This window comes from Seriola aureovittata, chromosome 8 (assembly GCF_021018895.1).
Source record: "Seriola aureovittata isolate HTS-2021-v1 ecotype China chromosome 8, ASM2101889v1, whole genome shotgun sequence".
NCBI classification, from domain to species: Eukaryota; Metazoa; Chordata; class Actinopteri; order Carangiformes; family Carangidae; genus Seriola; species Seriola aureovittata.
Window position 1 is genome coordinate 9,689,182 of NC_079371.1, and position 21,316 is coordinate 9,710,497.

The 21,316-nt window shown below is 39.7% G+C and overlaps 2 protein-coding genes across 2 annotated transcripts; one reads left to right on the forward strand and one right to left on the reverse strand.

The window, feature by feature from the left end:
- Positions 1–2,166: 2,166 nt before the first annotated feature.
- tmem144b (transmembrane protein 144b) lies at positions 2,167–8,511 on the reverse strand. The gene is made up of 12 exons (XM_056383559.1): positions 8,484–8,511; positions 8,213–8,380; positions 7,933–8,055; positions 7,021–7,120; positions 6,705–6,785; positions 6,482–6,560; positions 6,188–6,267; positions 5,567–5,685; positions 5,029–5,148; positions 3,971–4,068; positions 2,945–2,998; positions 2,167–2,720 (listed from the first exon to the last, which is right to left on the reverse strand). Exons 1-12 carry the CDS (start codon positions 8,509–8,511, stop codon positions 2,637–2,639), a joined length of 1,134 nt encoding a protein of 377 aa, XP_056239534.1. The 3' UTR covers positions 2,167–2,636.
- Positions 8,512–10,805: 2,294 nt separating this feature from the next.
- On the forward strand, positions 10,806–18,737 carry gask1b (golgi associated kinase 1B). Its single transcript, XM_056383767.1, has 4 exons — positions 10,806–11,729; positions 13,369–13,586; positions 14,755–14,981; positions 17,334–18,737. Exons 1-4 carry the CDS (start codon positions 10,841–10,843, stop codon positions 17,539–17,541), a joined length of 1,542 nt encoding a protein of 513 aa, XP_056239742.1. The 5' UTR covers positions 10,806–10,840; the 3' UTR covers positions 17,542–18,737.
- Positions 18,738–21,316: the final 2,579 nt, after the last annotated feature.

Genomic DNA, 21,316 nt, shown 5'->3' on the forward strand with positions numbered 1-21,316 from the left:
GAGCCCTCAAGTGTTCACACTTCATGACCAAATTTTAAATTTCCTCTTAGACTATATTGATCTTAAGTTGTGTTGGAGTAGAGGACACAGCTGGAAACAGCAGATAAATTACTTCAATTAAGAAAGAATCTCTTAGTCAAGTCCAATTTCCCACTTCGTGTTTTAGCTTTTCACTTCACTTGTAAACTTCAATGATACACTGAAACAGTTGAGGATAGTCAAGTCAGCCACTCAATTTTGGAGATTAAGTATGTTTTGCAATGAATTACACACGCTGCTCAGATCCTCGTAATGGGTTCATTTGGATTCTGGATTAACTTTGATGAATGAAACTGAAGATAACAGCTGAGAACTCAGTCCCTGTCTGCAAAAATTCAACTCTTCAAAAGAAAGCTTCGTGCATCTCTGAACTTGTCAGCTCACATCACCTTGTGCGTTAGAAACAAACTGGAGTTGAGGGGGCTGTTGCTTTGAGTTAGCGTTTGATTTGCTTAGCTGTATTGCGGAGCAGGTTGTTAAGTGATGCTTTCAATGGGTTTAGAGCACAGCTGTGTGCCAAGTTCACCATAGTGTGAAAAAAAGAACAGGTTCCAGCTCAACTGGCTATTAAAATGTATTGAACATGAAAGATTTAAATCGGTGACATCACAATAGTTCACAGATTGTAAAAACTTGTAATTGTAATTTTCTGATTTTAATTTGAACAGGTTTAGTTCAGATGATCCCATTTTCTCTTCTCTACAACCTTCTGATTGAACAGTGGATTGAAAATTAAAGATACACAAAAAATAGCACTGAATATTTTATTTCATTAGGAACTTTGTGGAACTCAAGGTGGAGGTAGACTGCTGCTCACCCCGAGCCTAGCTGTGTTGGAGGTTTCTTCCTGTTTAATGGAGGTTATCCTCTACGCTGTTGTCACGTGCTGCTCATTGGGTTGAGCAGCACGTCATTGGGTGGGTTTCTCTCTATAATATTAACCATTCTGTAAAGTGCCTTGAGATAATGCATGTTGTGACTTGGTGCTATACAGATAAAATTGAACTGAATTTAATGGAAATGTGTACACATTTCCTCTTTGTGGAGCCTTAGAAAAACACAGCTGTGGAGTTCAGTATTTTACCCATTTTAAGCATCAGGAACTAAGCAGAACTTGCGAGCCAATCACAAGCATCTTAGACATTTTATCACATTTTAGATTGTCTGTTTGACAATTAAAAATCATGACAAAAGAAAGGCAATAGTTGGGTAAAATGTTCCTGCCAAATGTCATCTTTTTCTATGAAAACCCGTTTATGCAAGCGTCATCTCTCATTTCTCTCATCAATGTCATCCGTCTACTGAAGCATAAATGCCAAAACATTGTCGATATAAAGTGCACTTCCTCAGAAATGGTAAGTCTGGGGGCTTGGCGCTGTAAAAAGTTCTCTTACAGATATAAACATGATTGAAATGTCCTCTCAATTAACTTGATTGTGCAAAGTAGTTCCATTATTATAGATTTTCATTCCCGGTTATAAAAGTCCATACGTAATCAGTCACATTATTTGTGTGTGTTTTCACAAAAACACAGTTGTAAACTTTCAAATTCTAAAGAGACTTGGCTTTAAGGTCGTTAAAGACTTCTTTAACTGTAGTAAATCAAAAATGAACCTGAGTTATAATGAAAAAACAAGAAATAAATTCTGTGCTACCTTTTAATTCAAAACCAAAAGTTTTTTTCTTCATTTATATTTAGTTGCACCTTTAATTGACTAACTGCATTTACTTGGCTAAACACGTATCACAACATCACTAACACATCCACCTCTTGTATGATTTAGGATCACATTCATTAGTATCAGATATTTATTTACACTCCTGCCAACTTTGTGATCTCATCCATGTTGCCCCAACTATCCAAATCAACCACAGCACACTGCTTTAATATTACAACAGTACCAACACACTGGCTGAGCTCTATGGAGAGAAGACAGGCATGAAGCCATAAATAGAGTAATATAAATACAGCATGCCAGGCACATTTCTAAAATCTTGTTTGTAGGAGCAAAGTACATCGTTATGTGCTGGTATATCAGTGTTTTGAGAGCAGGATTTGGGAAAAATATTAAGTTACTGTCACTTGTTTAGTCACCATGCCCACAGACTAAAACAGTGACAACTGGGGACAATATTATCAAATATTTTTATTCGCTTAATCTTGCAAAAATACAAATAAATGTTAAGTGTTGACACACAATCACCACATCTGTACAGTATAAATAGAAATGTTCGGTATCTCAGTAAGACATTTAAACATGTTGTATGGGCATTTTGGTGCTAAAACCTGAACAAAGCACAGGTGACAAAGCATGTTTTCAATAACTAGTACAACAACCAACCAGACAGCACGGTGAGGGGTTCCTGTGAGACACTGCCACCCAATGTTAGCTCAGAGTATAATAAACCCTGTTGGCTCAAAACGACATTTTGGAGCTCTAAGAAAGACTTACACTGAGCTCATCTGTCATGTATTTGGATTTAATCTCATGGCATCAAAGAGTTTTATAAAACCGAGGACATTATTTTAAGTCATTTGGAGAGCTGGAGGAAAACGACAATCAATAGATATTTTCAGTCAACAGACTTGTACATTATTAGAGCTTTGAGATGGCAGTCAGCAAGGAGCCAGTCAGGACGACACAGGAGGCCAAGAAGAAGATAAAGCAGTTGGTTAACCCCTGAGGGAAAAACAGGTGTTTAATATTAGCATTAAATATGTTCAGTTTCTAAAATGCTGTTTTAGTCTAATGAAATTCTCTAGAAACACTCTGCAGACACGCTCTCCTTGTTAAGCTATGGCTGCACACTTACTGAGTACAGCCCGTGTTACAGCCACTGTAATATACAACCATTGACTGAGAAGATCTAGAATACTGAACGTGATCAGTGTTGTGATCCTTACTTTAATCTCTCTAAACACCAAGGATCCCCACAGTGCTGCAACCAGACCGTATCCCTGCAGAGGAGAAACCAAACAACAACAAGCCGTTTATTGAGCACAGACCGGTGATTAAAATCACTCACCTTGAGACTGTGTCTACTTTGTAGAAAATTTGAAGGTTTTCACCAGGGAAAGGTTTTTGAATTACACACATCCTAGGCAGACCTATCATCTCAAGGAGCCGAATAAGTAAATCTGAGTAAATCAGTGTGTGAATAGCAGTGTAGCACAGCTGGTTATTTGACCTCAAGGGAGAAGGAGAAGAGGGATAAAAAAGTTGAGGCCATTTGGCTCTCTTTATTTCTGTTATGCTTTACATACACATAAATTCTACAATCACCAATATACTTTAGGCTGCCTGTACTATCTTAACAAGCATAAACAAGCACCCTTTTCTTTAAGCCTATTTTAACAAATGCATTTAATTGGTCCCGTTTCAACATTTCTGACTAATTACAGTTTTTTTGTGGGGATTTAGAATAATGAGACAAACATCTCAATCCTTGACAGGAAGTCTCAACAGCTACTGGCTAAATTGCCATTAAAAGTAGCTCCAGAGAATAACTATTGATGATTTTGATGACACTGTCACTTTTCGTTTACTCCTTAACCAATACTTTTCTCAATAAAAGCTTTTTGTGATTGTGTGACATTTTATTTACGTCACCATCAGGCCAAAAAAATGTAAAGATTGGCATGGCATTACTGAGCAGTCTGAGAAATGAACGTTGCATTCTCGATACACTTTAAGCTCTCCTTTAGTATCATCACCACCCCATGAGAAAAAAAAAAAAAAAAAAAAAATCACAATCAGAGGCAGACATCAAAATCTCAACAGAAACATCCAATACCACTAGCAACTGCATGGAAAACCTGATTCATTTGTCATGCTGGTGTGTTTATTGGTGGAAGTCTGAGTTCAAGTGGTGGTAAACAGACTGTATTTACTTCCATTACCACTCAACTGTCAGGATTTGATTTACTTACTGCGGTGACAATAGGATAGGTAATGACTGCACTCAGGTAGTTGTTAGCCAGGAACCAGCAGTATGTAGCTAATGCCCACATTAGTCCAGACAAAAGACCTGAGGAGAAATGCTCGAGTCAAAATAGTGCCAATACACAGCAGAGTTCACAATACAGTTGGGTCCATTCAAGTAGGAAAAAAAACTTCAGACAGCTACAGGAGCTAGTAACTGGTTTAAAACAGTTAGAAGCTGCACAGCAAATGAGGACACTGCATGGTGCCATGAAATTAAGGTCCACTGGGAAAGGCCCATCCACCCAGCTGTAAACCAAAGGACAGATCTAAACTCACAAGCCACACTGCATGCTAGGTTTTGGGCCAGAGTGGACATGTTTAGCCCTGGCAGTTCCCCCTGAATCATCACATTCAACCATTCCCCGAGTGGATGTGTTTGCACATGCAGCTTAGCAAAGGAAGCTGCTGCAGTTCCTCTACAACAGCTGATGCTTCCTGCCTTGGTGAGAGTCAAACTGAAGCTATTATTAGACACTCTGGTTGCCCCTAGTGCATGGCAGCTCAGCGGTTCACAGGCGTAATCAGCTGGTGGAAAATAGTGTTACAGCCAGCCCTGAGTTTTTAGAAATCTCAGTCTGAGCAGAGCAGTGTTATAGACCAGATGCAAGTTCTGAGGCAGCAGCTTGCAGTTTCTGCACTGATGGCACAGGGTGCACCAGTTTTCATAACTTTAGAAACCTGAGGAGGTGAAGATATCCAGCATTTGACAAGGAAAACAAAGAATTTAGAGAAATGCCAGGAATAAAAATAAACATAATTTAGCATTTTTCTTGTCAGAAAAAAAATATAATAAATTAAAAGCCAGGCTTTTAATTACAGCAACAGCCAAACTCTGTCACAAAATTAACTAAAATAAAAACTATCAAGTCACAGTCAATGCCTACAGGGGGAAATGGCTGAAGGTTGAATCAAGACTTTACTGCCAGTGTCACTAAAAACTGAATGCTATCAGATTGTGGTCGTGCCACAAGCTTGAACAAAACTTGTTATGTGAGACTGTTACCTGGTAGGATGGCTCTGGAGTAAACCCTGGGCCTGTTATTCATAGCAGCACAGTAGATGGCAAAATACACGGTGCTCGCAACAAAAATGCCAGAGCACTGCGCATAAACATAGTCCAGGTCTGTAAGAAGTTGACACAAGAATTGATAGTTTTACATCATTTGTGTTTCTCTGTGGGTTTACAGCAAAAAAAAGCTAAGATCAGTTGCACTGCTTTTTTTTTTTTTTAAGTGGTCGGTCAATATAAATTCACAAAGTTAGAGCTGAAGTGATAAAAAAAAGAAAAAGAAAAGAGCAGTATCATGCTTTATTGTCAAATAATTTCTTGAGCTACCCCACTTGGCGACTTTAGAGAGACACTGAAGAAGCTGGATATTAAATCTAATCCTCTGGAGGGTCCAGTGCTATTTATAGACCAACACTGGACCACATTCTTCACACTGAGACAGCCTTTTAATCATTTTTAGATTTTTGTTCCGTCTTTTCTTCAAGTTGGGTATAACAATAATAATAGTAGTTATTGAACACTGAATCCATACCATAGACACTGGCTCCATGGAATATGCTGTCACGACATGATGAATGGCTCTTAATGTAGAGGATGGGTGCAAAGGAGGAACCGTACAGCAGGCCCGACATGACAGCAAGCAGGCAGCCTCTAAGGAAGAGAATGAGTTACAGAACTGCATAACAGAGGATTTTAAAATCTCTATTCACACATTGTTCAGTTTCTAAAGCCAATTTCTGCATTGTTTACAAAAGATGATAAAAATTGATTGTCAAGATCGAATTTGTATTTTACAGTTTGATTGCTTCATTTATGTTGTATTTGAGTGCTTATATTTCCCCCTGCTTTGTGTATTCTATTGCTGCTACTTATTGTATTAGTGAGTTCCTTTAATCTAAATATAAATAGTTTTAGTAAGTCGAAAAATGTCACACTTGCTAAGAGATGGTTATATTTAAATCAAACCAACCAGCAGCTTTAGATTGAATAACTAAAAGGTGTCTGGTGAAAGTCTGGTGCTTAACGTAAAAATATGTAACTTTATTCCATCCTTGAGGAATATAATCAATTTGATCAGAATCAAAGTTTCATTATCTTTGGTTTTAGAATATTTGTGCACACAGCCCACGGACTGCTAATGATCTGAACTCACATGAACCGCCTGGTCTTTGGTCCGATGACGTCTATCCAGAACTCAGAAGAACTTGGTCCATAACTCCCTGAATTTGTTCTCTGCAGAAAGACATATCGTCCTAATATTGAGCCATGTTGTCTTTTACAACAATGACACCAACAGAGTACACGAGACAGAAGAAAGTCATCACAACTTCCTTTGAGAAAAATCAAGAGGCGAGCATCGACTCTCATTTTACTTGAGAAAATTGGCAAATTTAAATCACTGAAAAGAGGTGAGAAAAATAAACTAGCATCCAATCAATGCGCTCACCCTGTCAATAAGTAATGGAATGGATTCTGAATTTGGATGCAGCTCCACGTCCGTTTTCACAAAGAAAAAGATCAGCCCGCTGGAACACACAGAAAATTCACATCCATTATCCAAAACAAGACAAAGCAAGCAGTTATGACCAAATGTGTTGCTCATGTAACAGCTATTAGGCAACTGCACTGGCAATACTGTGGGAGACTTTACTTCCAGATTCACAGTTTACCTCAACAGACATAACCCAGCTCCACAGTAATTTAATATTGGCCTGGAAACATCCTGAGCAGCAATCCCAAACCAGCCGAATCTGTGAAAGACAGTGACAGTGTTTCTTTTGAATAAATTAGCTAATTAAGAAAAAAATTAACTAAAACAATGCTCATGATACTGGGTGACATCTCTACAACAGGACCAAAAAATTGACTTCACGCTTTTAATGTCCCAGAATAACCTTTTCAAAGTTCCAGTTAACCTAAAACTCGCCAAAAGAAAGACTTTATTTTTCCATTCTGGGTGGAAGACCATACATTACTCTGACTCACCTTGAAGTGGCCCAGCCCATCAACAAGCTAGAGGATCCCCAAATTAAAATCCCAAGGCCGAGGCCAATCGCTTTGATAACTGGAACAACTGTTAAATTTCCTGTGGACGACACGAATGGAGAGTTAAGCAACATTCATATCGTGACAGTGTAAACTTCCCATGCACTTTTACCCTCCCGATGGAGTGATGACTCACAGTATGACGACCTACACTAGAGACAGCAGTGACATGCAATGCACAATGTTTTGGGTATTTCAAACTGGGGAAATGTTACATGTTTTAACATTAAGCACAAATTTGCCTCATGATTAGCACCCCTGTGTATTAAGAGTTTTCTGATCAGGCGCCAGTGAGCTCAAGATATCCACAGTATTACAGGTTTTAAGGCAACAGAGGAGAAATAGACACTTGGTTTTTTCCAGTTACATACACTAAAGACTGTAGAGCCTGCTTTTCTTTCACAGGATGAGGTTGCTGATGGTTGAAATGTTGCTTTATTAAACATTTGGGAGCTAATTGCATTATCCTTTGTGTTTTCTCACAATGACACAATCTACTCACAGATGGAGAAAATGAGCATAAAATGTGAAAAAGCAGAACAAGTCATTTACGCAGACAGCAGCACATGAAGTGCGCTCCGTCGCAGCAGTAAATAGTATGAAATTGGGACAGACTGTCAGTGTCCTCAAAGTTGGTCGTCTCATCTCTCACAGAAGTGTACCAACATCATCACTTTAAGGCGGACTGCAGCAGATGGGCTCTTTATGTTGGATGCTTTAAGTCCATCTGCTGCTGCCCAATGTCCAGCTGGACACTTGAAGGAGAGATCCTGTGGGATCAAGCGGCACTCAGCCACACCAACCGCATAAAGAATGATTAGAGCTTGAGATTTTGCTTTGATGGTACAATACCTGTTGCCCAGATCACACCACCAAGCATCGCAATCGGGTGGAATTTGGGCGACTGCAGCAACAAGTCTCCAACCATAGATACGACCCATATGGATGCACAGTTTACCCACTGAAAAAACATCCCTGTCAACAGAGCACAGGCAAATTCTTATGTAGGCCATCAAGGTTTTAATAGCATATAACGATTTTCCCTCTAGAAAATTCTTAAAAATATATTTAAATCTAATTTCTTGAGTAAAATATTCAATGATATTAAGTCTTTGGAAAGCTGTGTGCTTACCGTCTCCTGTTTCTATCCTCTTGACAGGAACAAAATTGCTGCCATACAACAACACAGCAACTACATTTGCAGCAATTCCATAGGCAAAATGAGTCATATTAGTTGAGTTAAAGGTGAAATCAAATGCTTCCAGTTTTCCAATTGCAGCATTTTCTCCACCTCTGGTACCTGGAGGAATTTTAAAGCAGAAAAGACATCAGACAACAACACACACAGCCCTCACATTCATCCATTAATTCATCCATTCACAGTCCAATTATAGTTTACCTACCCTGTTCAGTGCTGTGACAGCTCACCATCAATAATGCAGCAAAAAATAAAAGCAAAGGCGGGTATTTTGGTTGAAGCATGTTGAAACTAAATACTAAAAACTAAATACGTTTTTTTTTTTTTGGGTATTTTTGCTGTGATGGAGCCAGGCCACAGTGTTGCAACACGCTGATGCCGTGTGTGTGTGTCCGTCGTGGGGAAGACAGAGAGTCAGCCAGGTGCTGCCAATTATCTAATTACTCAGTCTGACACAGACGGCTGCAGAGGACACATGACAAAGAACATGACGGCTGCCTCCGTCTCTGTCAGGGCAGGAATCATCATAAAGTGACCTCATGAGTGTTTTTATTATCACTGAGTCAAATGAAGCTATAGGAAAACAAATGATTCATTAATCGATTATTTGTTTTATTATCAGGTCTTGGTGGGCCACTTCATCACTGTTTACAGGCTGTAGTTTTACGCTCATATTTGTAGCCTGCAGTGAAACAGCAAAAGTGCAGAATTAGTGCAAAAATGAACATAAATAAATATAAAGATAAGACTCTCTGTCACGAAGCAGGGCTCACTTTTAAACGGGGTACAGGTCACCATAGTAACCTATGCCCGCTCCGGAGCAGGTTAACTTTAGAGGATCTGACAAAAACCTTTCAACAATCTGATCATTGATCAACCAGATAAGTGGAAAACTGAGTCATCATTCCCGCAGGAAGCTGAAAGAAGACCCTGACAGAACTCATAATAAAATGAAAAATAATAAAGACCAATAGATAGTAATAGAATCATTTTCCAGTTCCAGGATTTCCATCTGTCACTGTTTTTAAAACAGAGCCTCTAACAAACGGAGGGCCACATGATATCTGCTTACTGACGCTTATAGAGGATTCCTGATAGTGTCTGAGGTGCCTTTACACTCTCATTCCATCCGCAGCTCAGAATAACACGAGGAGACATTGTGACGATAACTGGAAATAAAAACCAAAGCGGTTTGTCTTTTATTAGAAAAATAATCCAGACGCCGTGAAATGTGTGATTATAAATGCAGCGTTTTAGACAGATAGACTTCATCTCTCCTCTCCGCAGAAAAACTGTCTGACATTAGCCTACTTAAGTTAAGTTCCTCTCTCTCTCTCTCTCACACACACACACACACACACACACACACACACACACACACACACACACACACAAAATGGTCCCTCTACACTAAAGAATCTTGTATAATTGAATAATACCAGCATTTATTTGCAGTAAATATCTATAGGCTAGCCTTAACTCAGCATTTGGGAATTGTTTCTACTACTTCTACAGCTTCTCTTGGGATCATATTGTCCACGTGTCGCTTTCTCCTAGTATCACTGTGTCATCTCATTTCATATTAGCCCACTTCTACTTAACAACTCCACCTCTTCCGCGCTCGTGCCCGGACAACCCTGGGTTTACTAAGGTGAACAAAAGACCAGACATCAGTCTTCATAGGACACAACACAATAGTTCTATATTTAAACCTACTCAGGTCAGGAAATCCTGTAGAATGAGCTGCTGCTCTCTACTACAAGAGGAAATATTTGTTTCCTGATGTTAACTGTTTCCCTTTTCACTATTTCAATCTATTCTATTCTATTCTATTCTATATGATTACCCCGGACTCACACAATTCAGAATTAGGGTAATGGACCAGCAGATGTCGCCTAAAACGCACGGATGTATAAGATGAACATATTTTTAGGTCTTCACTGTAAAGAATGTGTAACTTCTCACCCTCACCTCTAACCCCTGGATTTAAATTTAATGAAATAATAAAAAAGTCCACACTGTCCGTATAGTTTCATATGTGTTGACCACTAATTCTTAATAAATTTTCGCACCAATGGCAAATATATCACTCATGATCTTATATTTCTAGAAGAGCTTATAGTGTGATAAAAGTAGTGCGCTATCCAAAACATTTGTAAGACTGTTTTAGTTTTTTTGTTTGTTTGTTTGTTTCCAAGCAGTGTAAACGGAAATAATACATTTTCAATAAATTCCAGTGACACCATGCAGGCTGATGTGAGCAACAAGTGAGCTGGATTATACAACACACCCATAAGGTGTCCCATAAGTGCTTATGCTTATGCATAAATGTATATTTTATCATAGATCCAGTTTGTATCTGAAAAACAAAACAAGAAACCTGAAGTTGCTTCATGTTTGTGTTGGAGGGTGGTTTCCCAGCGCCTCCATCCACTGCGTACTTGTCTCTATGTGGCCACAAATCCTCCCTTCCAAAAATGACTTTCGGAAGTTGTGCGCTCCTCCCTGCTTTGAGTTTGACGCAAAAAAAGACACTCAACCATGGTAATAACATAAGTTCTAATGGGGAAGTATCGCTTTCACGGGCTGTGCTTCCCTTTTTTAAGACTGACGAGCAGCTTTCGGAGGTGCCCTCTTTCAAAAAGGAGTTTGTTAATTGCGACCGTATGTGTAGTCTATTTGCTTTTGGTGGTTTTACATGTTGGATACTCGCAGCAGCACTGGGACAGAAGGACTGATAAGGACAAGTACCGACACACCCGTGGATTGTATAATTTGGAGCCTAATGGTGTCCATCCAGACTCAGCGGATTTGCAGACCGGTGCCAGCTTTGTGGTACCGACCCGGTCCAACGTGGTCTACATAACGCTCAAGTTTAAGCGCTTGAAACCTGCAAACATCAGGGGCACAATCAGACCAAAACTGAGGAGAAAAGTGAGAAGGAATAAAACGGCCAATTCAGCTTTTACGCAGAACAAACTTGGCTCTTTGGAGCGGGACGCGGGCCAAATTAAGCCCAACTTTGAACCCAAGACTTCCTGGAGAGAAAGCAGGGATGTTGATTATAAATCTTTAGATATAATCCCGAAATCTCATAAAGGCGAAACTGCAGACTCTCACATCAGTTCTATCAGAATTTACAGCCAAAGGGCACCGCCATGGTTCAGCCCACAGGACGTGAAAGCCATGCGCTTTCTTGCGGATGCCAAAGTTTTGCGCATCAGAGAAGTTTCTCACGGAGACTCTCCATCACTTCTGATATTTGAGGGCGAGACGAGGGTTTCACCGACCAACCAAAACCACACAACACCGAACAATGTGTGCGCAGGGCAGTGTGGGGTCATACACAGTCCCGTGGACACTACTGAGGTCTTTGCTTTCCACTTGGACAGGGTGCTGGGGCTGAACAGGACATTAGCAGCTGTCAGTAGAAGATTCAGACTTTTCCACGGTAGGTCACCACTCACCCGAACAGTGAGTCTGATTATCTGACCCAAGCTGCATTAAAGTTCGGGTGCTTTTAAAAGCAAGTTGGATCATTACAGAGTGTATTTCACTACAAACACGGAGTCATTATAACAAACACTGAGCACAACTGTGTGCCAGCGAGGAACCGAGAAAAGGAGGGTGTGGGGTTGGAAGAGAGAGAGAGGGTTTGGGAGGGGGGGAAGGTTCCGTCTGAGGAAGATAAATGACATTCTCTAACCTGATTGGACGGTTTCCTCAGTCTGAGTAGAACTCATTTTTATTTGCCAAGGATCCAAATAACAAAACACATTGTATTAACATCACAATAGTGTAATCAGTGCTACTGAAAACATGGATACTATCCTGATTAGGTGAATCTGTTTACCTTTGTCACAGATCAGGTGGTTTTGGAGGTAAATACTCCAGCACAAGAAGTGACTTGGTCATTATCTGTAACCTACAAACTAATCACACAGTGCAAACTTCTTTTTAATGGATGACTTAAATGTCATTTCAAGTGAATGTGGAACTCTGAAGTTATGGTCTGGTGGTGGGAGAGATGGGCACTGATAATCCAACAACCCTGTACTCTTGAGCTATACATCGCACATTGTTCTAGATAAAGGATTGTCAGTAGTCTGCAGTCACAACCATGAGTCAGCATATGTTCCTAGGAGAACAGTCTGAGACCAGGCCTGTCCTGTCAAGGCCAAAACTGGCAAACAAGTGCTCTCTAAGAGAGGGTCTTCGTTTGCATATCTGACCTGTTCAAGGTTGTGGGAGCACAGGAACTTCTTTTTTTCTCAGGAGAATTGTCTGGAGGCCTGATTGGATTACAAAAGCCATAAGTGTATTAAAAGGCATTATGATTCGCAGGGAAGTAAATGAAGGACATTCAAATTTATTAATTCAAATTTATAGTCTTCAAAAACTTTGAAAATGGCACCACACTCTAGCATGAGCTCTTTCAAGGTGACTGAGAGCCTTCGCCCACTTCCTTATACCACCGTTATTCCATGTATGTACATCTATGTCTGTTTTTAGTCCTCAAAGCATAAAAAAGCTTTTTCCACTCCGCCTCAAGATAGCACACCGTCATGTGTCTGCGAGTTTGATTTGTTGATGTTGTTGCTTTGATTTGATATGAAGACTGTGTAAAATTAAATATTTATCGACATACTGAGATGTAGTAGTCCAGTTCTCTGTGCTCTTAGGTGCCTCGGCTCATTCCACCATGTTTCAGAGAAAACACTGCAATAACAACATTTGCTGATTTGTTTGATAAATTGCAAAATCAGAAATAAACACATCACTCCATTACCAGCTCTGACCCTCACTGAGGATAGGGAGTTGTTGTAGCAAGAAACACTCGGATAAGCATTTGTAATTCTCTGACACTGTGGGAAACAAAAAAATCCCTCCATCTCCGTGCTGATTTACACAAGGTAGACACTGTGCAGCCTCCAGTCCTGTGTTATGAAAAAATACCAATGAGGTCACTACTGATGAAGTGCGTGCATTGCTCAGTAAGCTTTTCCTGGATAAAAATAGGTTAAAAACTGCATGAGACTGAACAGTTGTTCCAACCTGACCATGTAAATCCCTCTGTCCTTCCTCTTTAGATGGTCAGCCCTGTCCAGTGGTGTCATGGGATGCATCGCTGTACCCAGAAGGCCTTGCTGCAGGCTGGGCCACTGTGAGGTTAACATGGGGGGACTACCAGAGCTCCCTGAAACAAAGGTGTTGGCATAAAAACATCAGCCCAAAGCCCAACTCCGGCTGCTCCACTATTCATCACTACGAGTGGAGCAAGCTGGCTCTGTTTGACTTCTTGTTACAGGTAACAAAGGCTGTTACTTACTATGACAATGACTAACACTGCGATTTGATCAATTCCACATTTCTCTGAATGCAGACACATACATCTGCAGCTTCTCCGTTCTTGGGTATTTGATTTTGCACGGTTAAAGCCTTCCCAGACTTCTTTAAATTCCAAAAATGCCTCATAGATTACTTTTGCAAACCCCTTTTTGTCTGACATCAGCATTATTCTCACAACAGCTGTTACTGCTGAAAAAAATAGGTTAAATATCCTCAGAGGTTTTGTCCTTTGGCTGGAAAAAGGCCTTGTTTCCTGTGTGGGATGCCTCACTGGATCACATTTTGGCATTGAGGACACGTCCCCTGAGAACTCTTTAATTCATTCCCTGATCATGAAGCAGCACAGACTGTAGAGTCAAGTCCTGTTAGTTCTTTATTTCAAGTTCCTTATAAAGAAATTAATGAATAAATAACATGAAATTCCTATTGTGCAGTTTTGAGAAACGGATTCCAAAGCGCACATGAAACATCTCATCAAAGAGAGAAGTGAATTGAATATAGTGAAGTTATTACACCAGTTTATCTGGTACTGAATCACAGACAAATCATTTCTATTCATATCATAGATATTTGCTTGTCCTGAATTTACCCTCAAGTGAGAACAACAATCACTGGGCCAAAGTCAAATTTTGAAACTGTACATTTTTATTAGCTGAGATGAATAAATATTGAAGTCCATGACAATGGGGGTTTATAGGGGTTAGAGGTTCTTTTTTGGTTTTTTGAAGGTATTAGGACTTACAGAGGGGTATGCTTAAGGGATTGCTGGCTTGATTCACAGGTATCCTGGAGGTATGTCTTGCCCCTATTTGTTAGCACCACCTAAAACCACCACCAATCCAGTTTTTTAGCATATTGAGAAAGAAATGGATGAGAGCCATAGTTGGGATTTGGAGTTGCCATTCCTTGTGGAGGAGGCAGGAGTTATTTGAGAGGAGGTGCTGCCTGACAGCGTAAAGAAAGTCCCCTGTGCAATCATGTCAATCAGCAGTCCGATCTATTGCAGAATAAACATCCTCAGGGAAATAAAAAAAAAACATTCGGTTGTCAGGGTTACCAAACAGCTCAAACAAGAGAAAACATCAACTACAAAAATGCTCTGAAGAAATGTGACCTTTCTTTTTCAGATTCACAACCGTCTGGACCAGAGCTGCTGTGGGTTCAGGCCCCGGCAGGAAGACGCTTGTGTGGAACTCGGCCTCCATGCCGAATGTGGGAGCCAGGACCACATACAACTGGCAAACATCATCCACAGGGGTCACGACCCCAGACACCTGGTCTTCACCAACAACAAGGGGTTCTTCGACCGCAATGAGGACAACTTGGACTTCAGGCTGCTGGAGGGAATCAAGGAGTGAGTTTGGATCACAACACTGAAGGCTGAAAAAAAAACCATTATGTGATCGATACTGATGATTTCAGTGTGTCAGATACAGTGTTATTCAACTCTCAAAATGTTTGTAGACTAAGAATATAATGAATGAGTTGTCAGGACCACCACAGGATCATTTATTAATAATAATGTTTTGGCGTAACAACTGTCCACAGCAAGGAGGGAGCATAAATGACTGGTGGGTTGTTTTCAGATGTTATTTTCCAAAGTTTCAGCTCGTCTTTCCCTCCTCTGCAACACGGTTGAAAGCAAAGCTGAAAAAGCGGATTTGAATTTGTATTGAATCTCTGCCAGGCCTGTTCAGAAACTCAGGATTTAAAGATTTGCACACAATAATCTGCAACCATAAGTACAAAGCAGCTATTAGAGATTATAAGAATGTCATTTTTTAATTTTTCAAATCCCATTTTGGACTTTTTAAACCACAGTTTAAACACTTACTTTAAAACCTTCTGTTACAAACATTTTAAGAAATATTTAGCTCCAGTTCAACAAAGTTTGGATAAATCTGACGGGCAAGCGTTGCACCCTGACAATGTGTTATTTCTGTTTGTTCCCCACTGATCTGTGTGGATATGTAATTTCAAACCACGCTGCAGAGACATTGCTTTCATTTCATCCATCTTTTGATCAATAAATCAGTGGCGACAGAAGAGAAGCTGTGGTTTGGCACGGACGCTTGTATCTCCTCCAAACATAGATCCCTGTGATCCTCATCAAAAATGCAGCTTCTATTCTGGTATTCCAATCAGATAAAAAGGCAACCTGAGTCTAAATTTAGATGCTATCAGATGACATTAGAGATCACAGGGCGTCATTAATACCTGATCTTTTTTTTTGATCTTACGTTGGATTCTTTGTAGGTTTGAGAGGGTTTTATCTCTGACTATTATCAAAGCTAATTAAACTGAGATTTGACTTTTTGCCCAGGCACGTTCCAAATAGATGTGTACGTCATACAGTTAATCATCACAGTTAATTGGAAAGGTTGAGCTTATAATACAGTGAATACAGTTTCTTCATGGCTCTTCTCCAGTTGTCCTCAAAGTCCACATGATCACGCATCAGGCATTAATATCGTCCATTTCAAACTCTGTCAGACAAGCCACAAAACAGCATCTCTGAGTCAAAGCAATAAAAAACACTTTTAGTTTTGTTCATTTATAACCATGCACCAGCCATACTTCAACACACATTGCTTCAACCCACTTAGATTTGTTTTGTTCTAGATGAAATTACGTCACTCGCCATCACTCACACTTCAGAGAAAACAACAAGGACCAACTCCAAACCCGACGACTGCAGCCAGCTGCTGCACGGCTTCACAGGATGTAGCCTACTCGTCTCATTTATTAAACCGTGCCGATATTTCATTCGCTTGAGCGGAGCTTTTACCCACTCGAAAGCTGTTAAAAGGTTGTAATTCTCCGCCTGTACTGATGAGAAACCTTTCATTTCACTCAAGCTGAAGTTTTAACAGGGGAAACCAAAAGTGTAATTGCAGCTGTGTAAAGAGCCACTGTTTTTCTGATTTCAAGTTGGCTAACTGGTGGAGAGTAACTAAGTACATTTATTCCAGTATGTTTGAGTTGCTTGTAGTTTGGAGTGTTTTCTTCTTATGCTACTTTATACTTCTTCACTTCCAACCATTCTGGCTTGTGGCCTCTTACAAAAGAGTAATGTCTAGTCAAGGCCCACAGGTCAAATTATCCAATATTTCATAAAAAAGTATAAATTGCAGAAAAAAAAAGCCATGTTACAGTACCTTTTTTCAGATTGTAACAACAATCATTGAATATTTTGTGATTTATTTAAGTTTGATATTTGTTTCCACTACAAACTTTATTGAGACCAGCTCCTACCTTGAATCCTTCATGGAGATGTGTTTAGTTTGCTGAATAGTTGGAGGCTACAACAGGGATAAAATGTTTACTGTAGTTTGAAGATAGAAAGTTATCTCCGACTATCACCTTCTTGTTCTTTCATGATGTTGTTGTTATTGTTTTTTGTGCTTTTGTCTCTGAGGTTACAGTTACCTTCTCAGTATTGCAGAGTTTACAAAGAAACAGCCGAGATAAACTTGCAGCAAAGACAAATTTGATATAAATTTCATATTTCGCTGCCTCTATTTTTGGCAAGTTTCATTTTGCTGGAGTTACACCACCTCTAAAAAAAAAAAAAAAGGACAATATACCTTCATCCAGTGACAGCCAATCAGATTACTTCTGCTCCCAGCCAAGGACACCTCTGCTTCTCAGATGTGTCTGTAACTAAAACTTCAGTTCACTCTCTCTCACCTCTGTGTCTTCCCAGGCTTCCAGAGCAGGCGATATCAGTGCTGAGGAGCAGCAGGCTGAGGGAGAAACTCCTCCAGTCTCTGTTCCTGGACCAGACGTACTGGGAGAGCCAGGGCGGGCGACAGGGCATCGACAAGCTGATCGATGTGATCGAGAGGCGGGCGAAGGTCCTCCTCACCTACATCAACGCCCATGGGATCAAAGTCATCACAATGAATGTGTGAGGAGGCTTACACCAATCAAGAGTGAAATTACTTAGACACAGACATAGTAAATTAACAGTCTGATCCCTGTGACTTTAGTATGTCCTTTTACAAGACACTGGAGCTTTGTCCACTTACGTTTTCTAAGGTGATCTGGATAAAAACATCAGCTAATGAGAAAAAATGTTACATATAATGTAAGTTATGCAAATTGTTTAATATTGTTCTGTATCACAAGAGTGTGAGAGCACATGCTGTCAAGTACAAGTGACCCTAATCCTCAGGAAAAATGAAACAGGATTCATTAATTTATATATTTTAAAAAATAATACTAATGAAGGATTATTATAAAGTTGCCTCTGTAATGGCAAACCATTCAAGTAATGTCTGGGTAAGGAAACATCTATAAACCCGTGGTACACTGAGAGATTTTTTTTAATTTGACTAATTTTGATATTTACAGAGAGCCTAACTTTTACTTAAGGAAACTAATTAGGTTTACTTCCTTCTTTCGAGTCTTTATTTCTTTCTCTCCCAGAGGCCAATGTGCTTTTGTCATTATGTAAATACATGCTGCAGTTATAACTCCTTTATCCTTCCGAGGCCTTCCAGTGCGTGTAATTTGCATTGTGTATGATGGGAATGCACTACATGATAAGTTATTTTCTCCTCCGCTCCTCCAGTGGGTGGCAAGAATTAAGATGTCAGTAAAGCGTCTTTGTATTAAGAAGCCACAGCCTGGATCCACTCGGCTTGACTGGCATCGCGCATTATTACACTGAAAAAAGATTTCGATTTTAATGAGTTATTTAATCTCGTATATCTTGTGTACAGTCTTAAAAAATGTCCTTTTGCCTTTTAAACAAAACCATTAAGATGCTTTACTTGTTTTCAGTGTATCCTCGCCTGTGTAATTTCATGCTTTTAAGATTCAGTACATCACTCTCTGTATTATCATCAACATTGCATATTATGAAACATGTTTGGAAAGAACAGGCACTGGCAGTGACTGTACATTATAAACTGAAGATCTTTCAGTATGAGGAGTCAGACGGTGCTGTTCTCTTTTACATGCACCCTTTATTTCAGTTGGACTACAAAAACTCCTTCTGTCATAACCATTTTCATTGTATTTATTTATTTTTTGTACTTTCTTTTCTAATTATTGAAGACGTTTGAGCATCAGATGGTCAATAAAGGCAATTATTTGTAAAACATTTGGGCTTGATAATGATCTTTAGCGTTGCATTTTAACTTGGCTTTATTGAACTTTGGCTTGAAACGTGACAACATGTGATTTCAGGTAATTTGTCAGTCACGCAATTTCATTCACATTAACTTTATTGTGTTTATGTAAAAGTTTGACACTCATTCTATGTGTATGTGTGTTTTAAATGTGCATTATTTATTCTTAACTAACAAGGTATATACAGTCTATAGCAAAGACATTTTTTCCTCATGTCTACCTACTAACAGCTCGATCAGGAATAGTCTGTGAAATCCGAGCTACAGCCCGGTGTCTGACTTTCATGCTGTGCTTTGGGCTCTCAGAGTTGGAGTCGACGGGGCTTTGAGGGTTATTTTGTCGTGTCCATGCCGGGCATTCACTCGGCTGTTGTCTTAACCCCTCTGCACCCGCATTAGTGCGTCAGTGGGGTCCATGTGTGTGTGTTTGTGTTAGCAAAACCTCTCTAGTTCCCAGAGTGCTCAGCAGCGGAACTTACTTTCTTTACAAGCATGTGTGTTTGCATGTTCTCACACAGTGACATACACACAGACAAAAGGTGACTTTTGACCAATACATGTATGTAACAATATATGTAAAGACGCACACAGACACACAGGCAAGCGTAAGAGCCTGGACCTTCCCCACGTCCCCACATTCAGACCCACTCAGTGTAATTAGACTACAGTAAAAACAGTGTGTGCGGTTCTACAGGTCAAGTGCCACACTCCAAATTGACAAACAAGACTTGACAAGTAGCTATTTAGTCAGTCAACTCAGACACAACCTGCCAAGCATTAGCTTTTCACACATGAAAAATATTATTCTGCCACATTTCAGATAATGAAGTTAAAAGTCCTCTCTTCAAGTGAGCAAAAGTCTGCAGCTGTATTTATTATTAGCACAAAACAGCACTGCCCTGCACGTACTGAGAAAAAAATACCAATTCCAAAGACATTTTCCTATTGTTGCATTAAAGTTGAAATCCAAATTAAAATCTATGAAATCTCTTCCAGTCTTATTTGGGGAGAGGCAACTGGCTTGGAGTTCAAACTCCTGCAAAGACAGCAGAGCAGCAAGGGTTGCACTTTTGGCCTCCTGTAGAGTGATATTGTGTATTAACAGCTATCTGGGGAGCTGAATGAAAACGTCTTGAACGACCAAGTAAAACTCTTTGCTATTTTGTTATTTGCTAAGGGGGTGAAATAAGACACTTAGATAAGAAGTATAACACTAAAAATAATGTTAGACTGCTACAATTATGATGGTGGTTTGAACAGACTTTTGGCATTGGTGGCCAGAAAGGTCGCAGGGACAAGCACAGAAACAGTTCTTCATGTCAAAAGCCCCGCCCCTGGATAGGTTAAACTCAGTATGTCAGGTATGAGCTTATTATGTTATACTGTATGTTTATACCAGACATTAAAAACGAATAACTTTATCTGTTGGATAGAGTCAGTAGGATTTTGACATTCAAGCTTTTACACTCTGAGGAACAGCACTTAGAGTTAAATGATATAAATATGTCACTGGAGCCAGCAGCTGCTTAGCTTAGCTTAGCATAAAGATTGGAAACAGGGGGAAACAGTTAGCCTGGCTCTGTCCAAGGGTAACAAAATCCTCATACTAGCACCCCTAAAGCTCACTAATTAACACGTCATATCTTCTTTATTCAATATGTACAACACCGCTTTATGGGGGATTATGTGTTGGACTCTTTCTTGGCTGGGACCAGTCTCCAGGCAACCAGCAGAGACTCCAGGAAGTTACTGGCCTTATAGGACCAAAGCAGCGATATAACAACTTTCCTATGCTCATTATCATAGCCATATTTGAACAATACTTACATTACCATGGATTTATCCAACTGACACCATTCATTGTTGTGGGTTAAGGCCAATTTAGCAAAACACAGAATCAGTATTTGATCCTAAACAAACACATTAATTAGTTAAATCTATAATGAAAGTTTAATGAGGAAGAAATACTTAATACTTAAAGTCTCTGTGCCTTAAAGGAAAATGCAGCGTTTGCAAATTATATCACCTCAGGCAGGTTGTTCAAATTTAAAACATTAGAGGAGCAACAGGCTTTGTACTTCAATTTTCACATTTCATTTAGCAGCTTTTGGCTTGAGCACAGAGGAAGTCTGTGCTTTTGATAAGCTGCTAAATGGGATTATTTTTGCAAAAGTTTTCAAATAACTTCACAAGGGTGTAGCCTCAGGGATGGTTTGTGAAATGTATACAATTACTCTCTATGACTCTTTCTTATTTTACATGACAGGCCTGACGAGTTCACTCTTGTTTGCACAGATAATGAGCCTTTTTCTCTGTTCTTCCTACTCTCCATCTTCTTATTTTGCTCCCTCTTCACCTTGTCTTCTTATTCTTAGTCAGATTTAAAGCTGTTGAGCTTCATCTTTTTTTCCGAGGGGTATGGGAAATTAAAAGATTCTGTCTTTGAGGCAGTTTATGAGAATAATTCAGGACAGTTTGTCTCAGCTGTGCACAGCTGGCTGTCGCCTGGTCAGACTCCAAACAGAGGAGTTCTTTATTCTCATGACCTCAG

Bases quoted from the DNA above. Each gene is read 5' to 3' on its own strand.
- tmem144b (XM_056383559.1), bottom strand. From the start codon at position 8,511: ATGGTGAGCTGTCACAGCACTGAACAGG. The intron at 7,121-7,932 runs GTATTGTACCAT...TGTCGTCCACAG, and splicing joins TGGTGTGATCTGGGCAACAG to GAAATTTAACAGTTGTTCCA. The intron at 6,786-7,020 runs GTGAGTCAGAGT...TGTCTTTCACAG, and splicing joins ATGGGCTGGGCCACTTCAAG to ATTCGGCTGGTTTGGGATTG.
- gask1b (XM_056383767.1), top strand. From the start codon at position 10,841: ATGGGGAAGTATCGCTTTCACGGGCTGTGCTTCCCTTTTTTAAGACTG. The intron at 11,730-13,368 runs GTAGGTCACCAC...CTTCCTCTTTAG, and splicing joins AAGATTCAGACTTTTCCACG to ATGGTCAGCCCTGTCCAGTG. The intron at 14,982-17,333 runs GTGAGTTTGGAT...GTGTCTTCCCAG, and splicing joins CTGCTGGAGGGAATCAAGGA to GCTTCCAGAGCAGGCGATAT.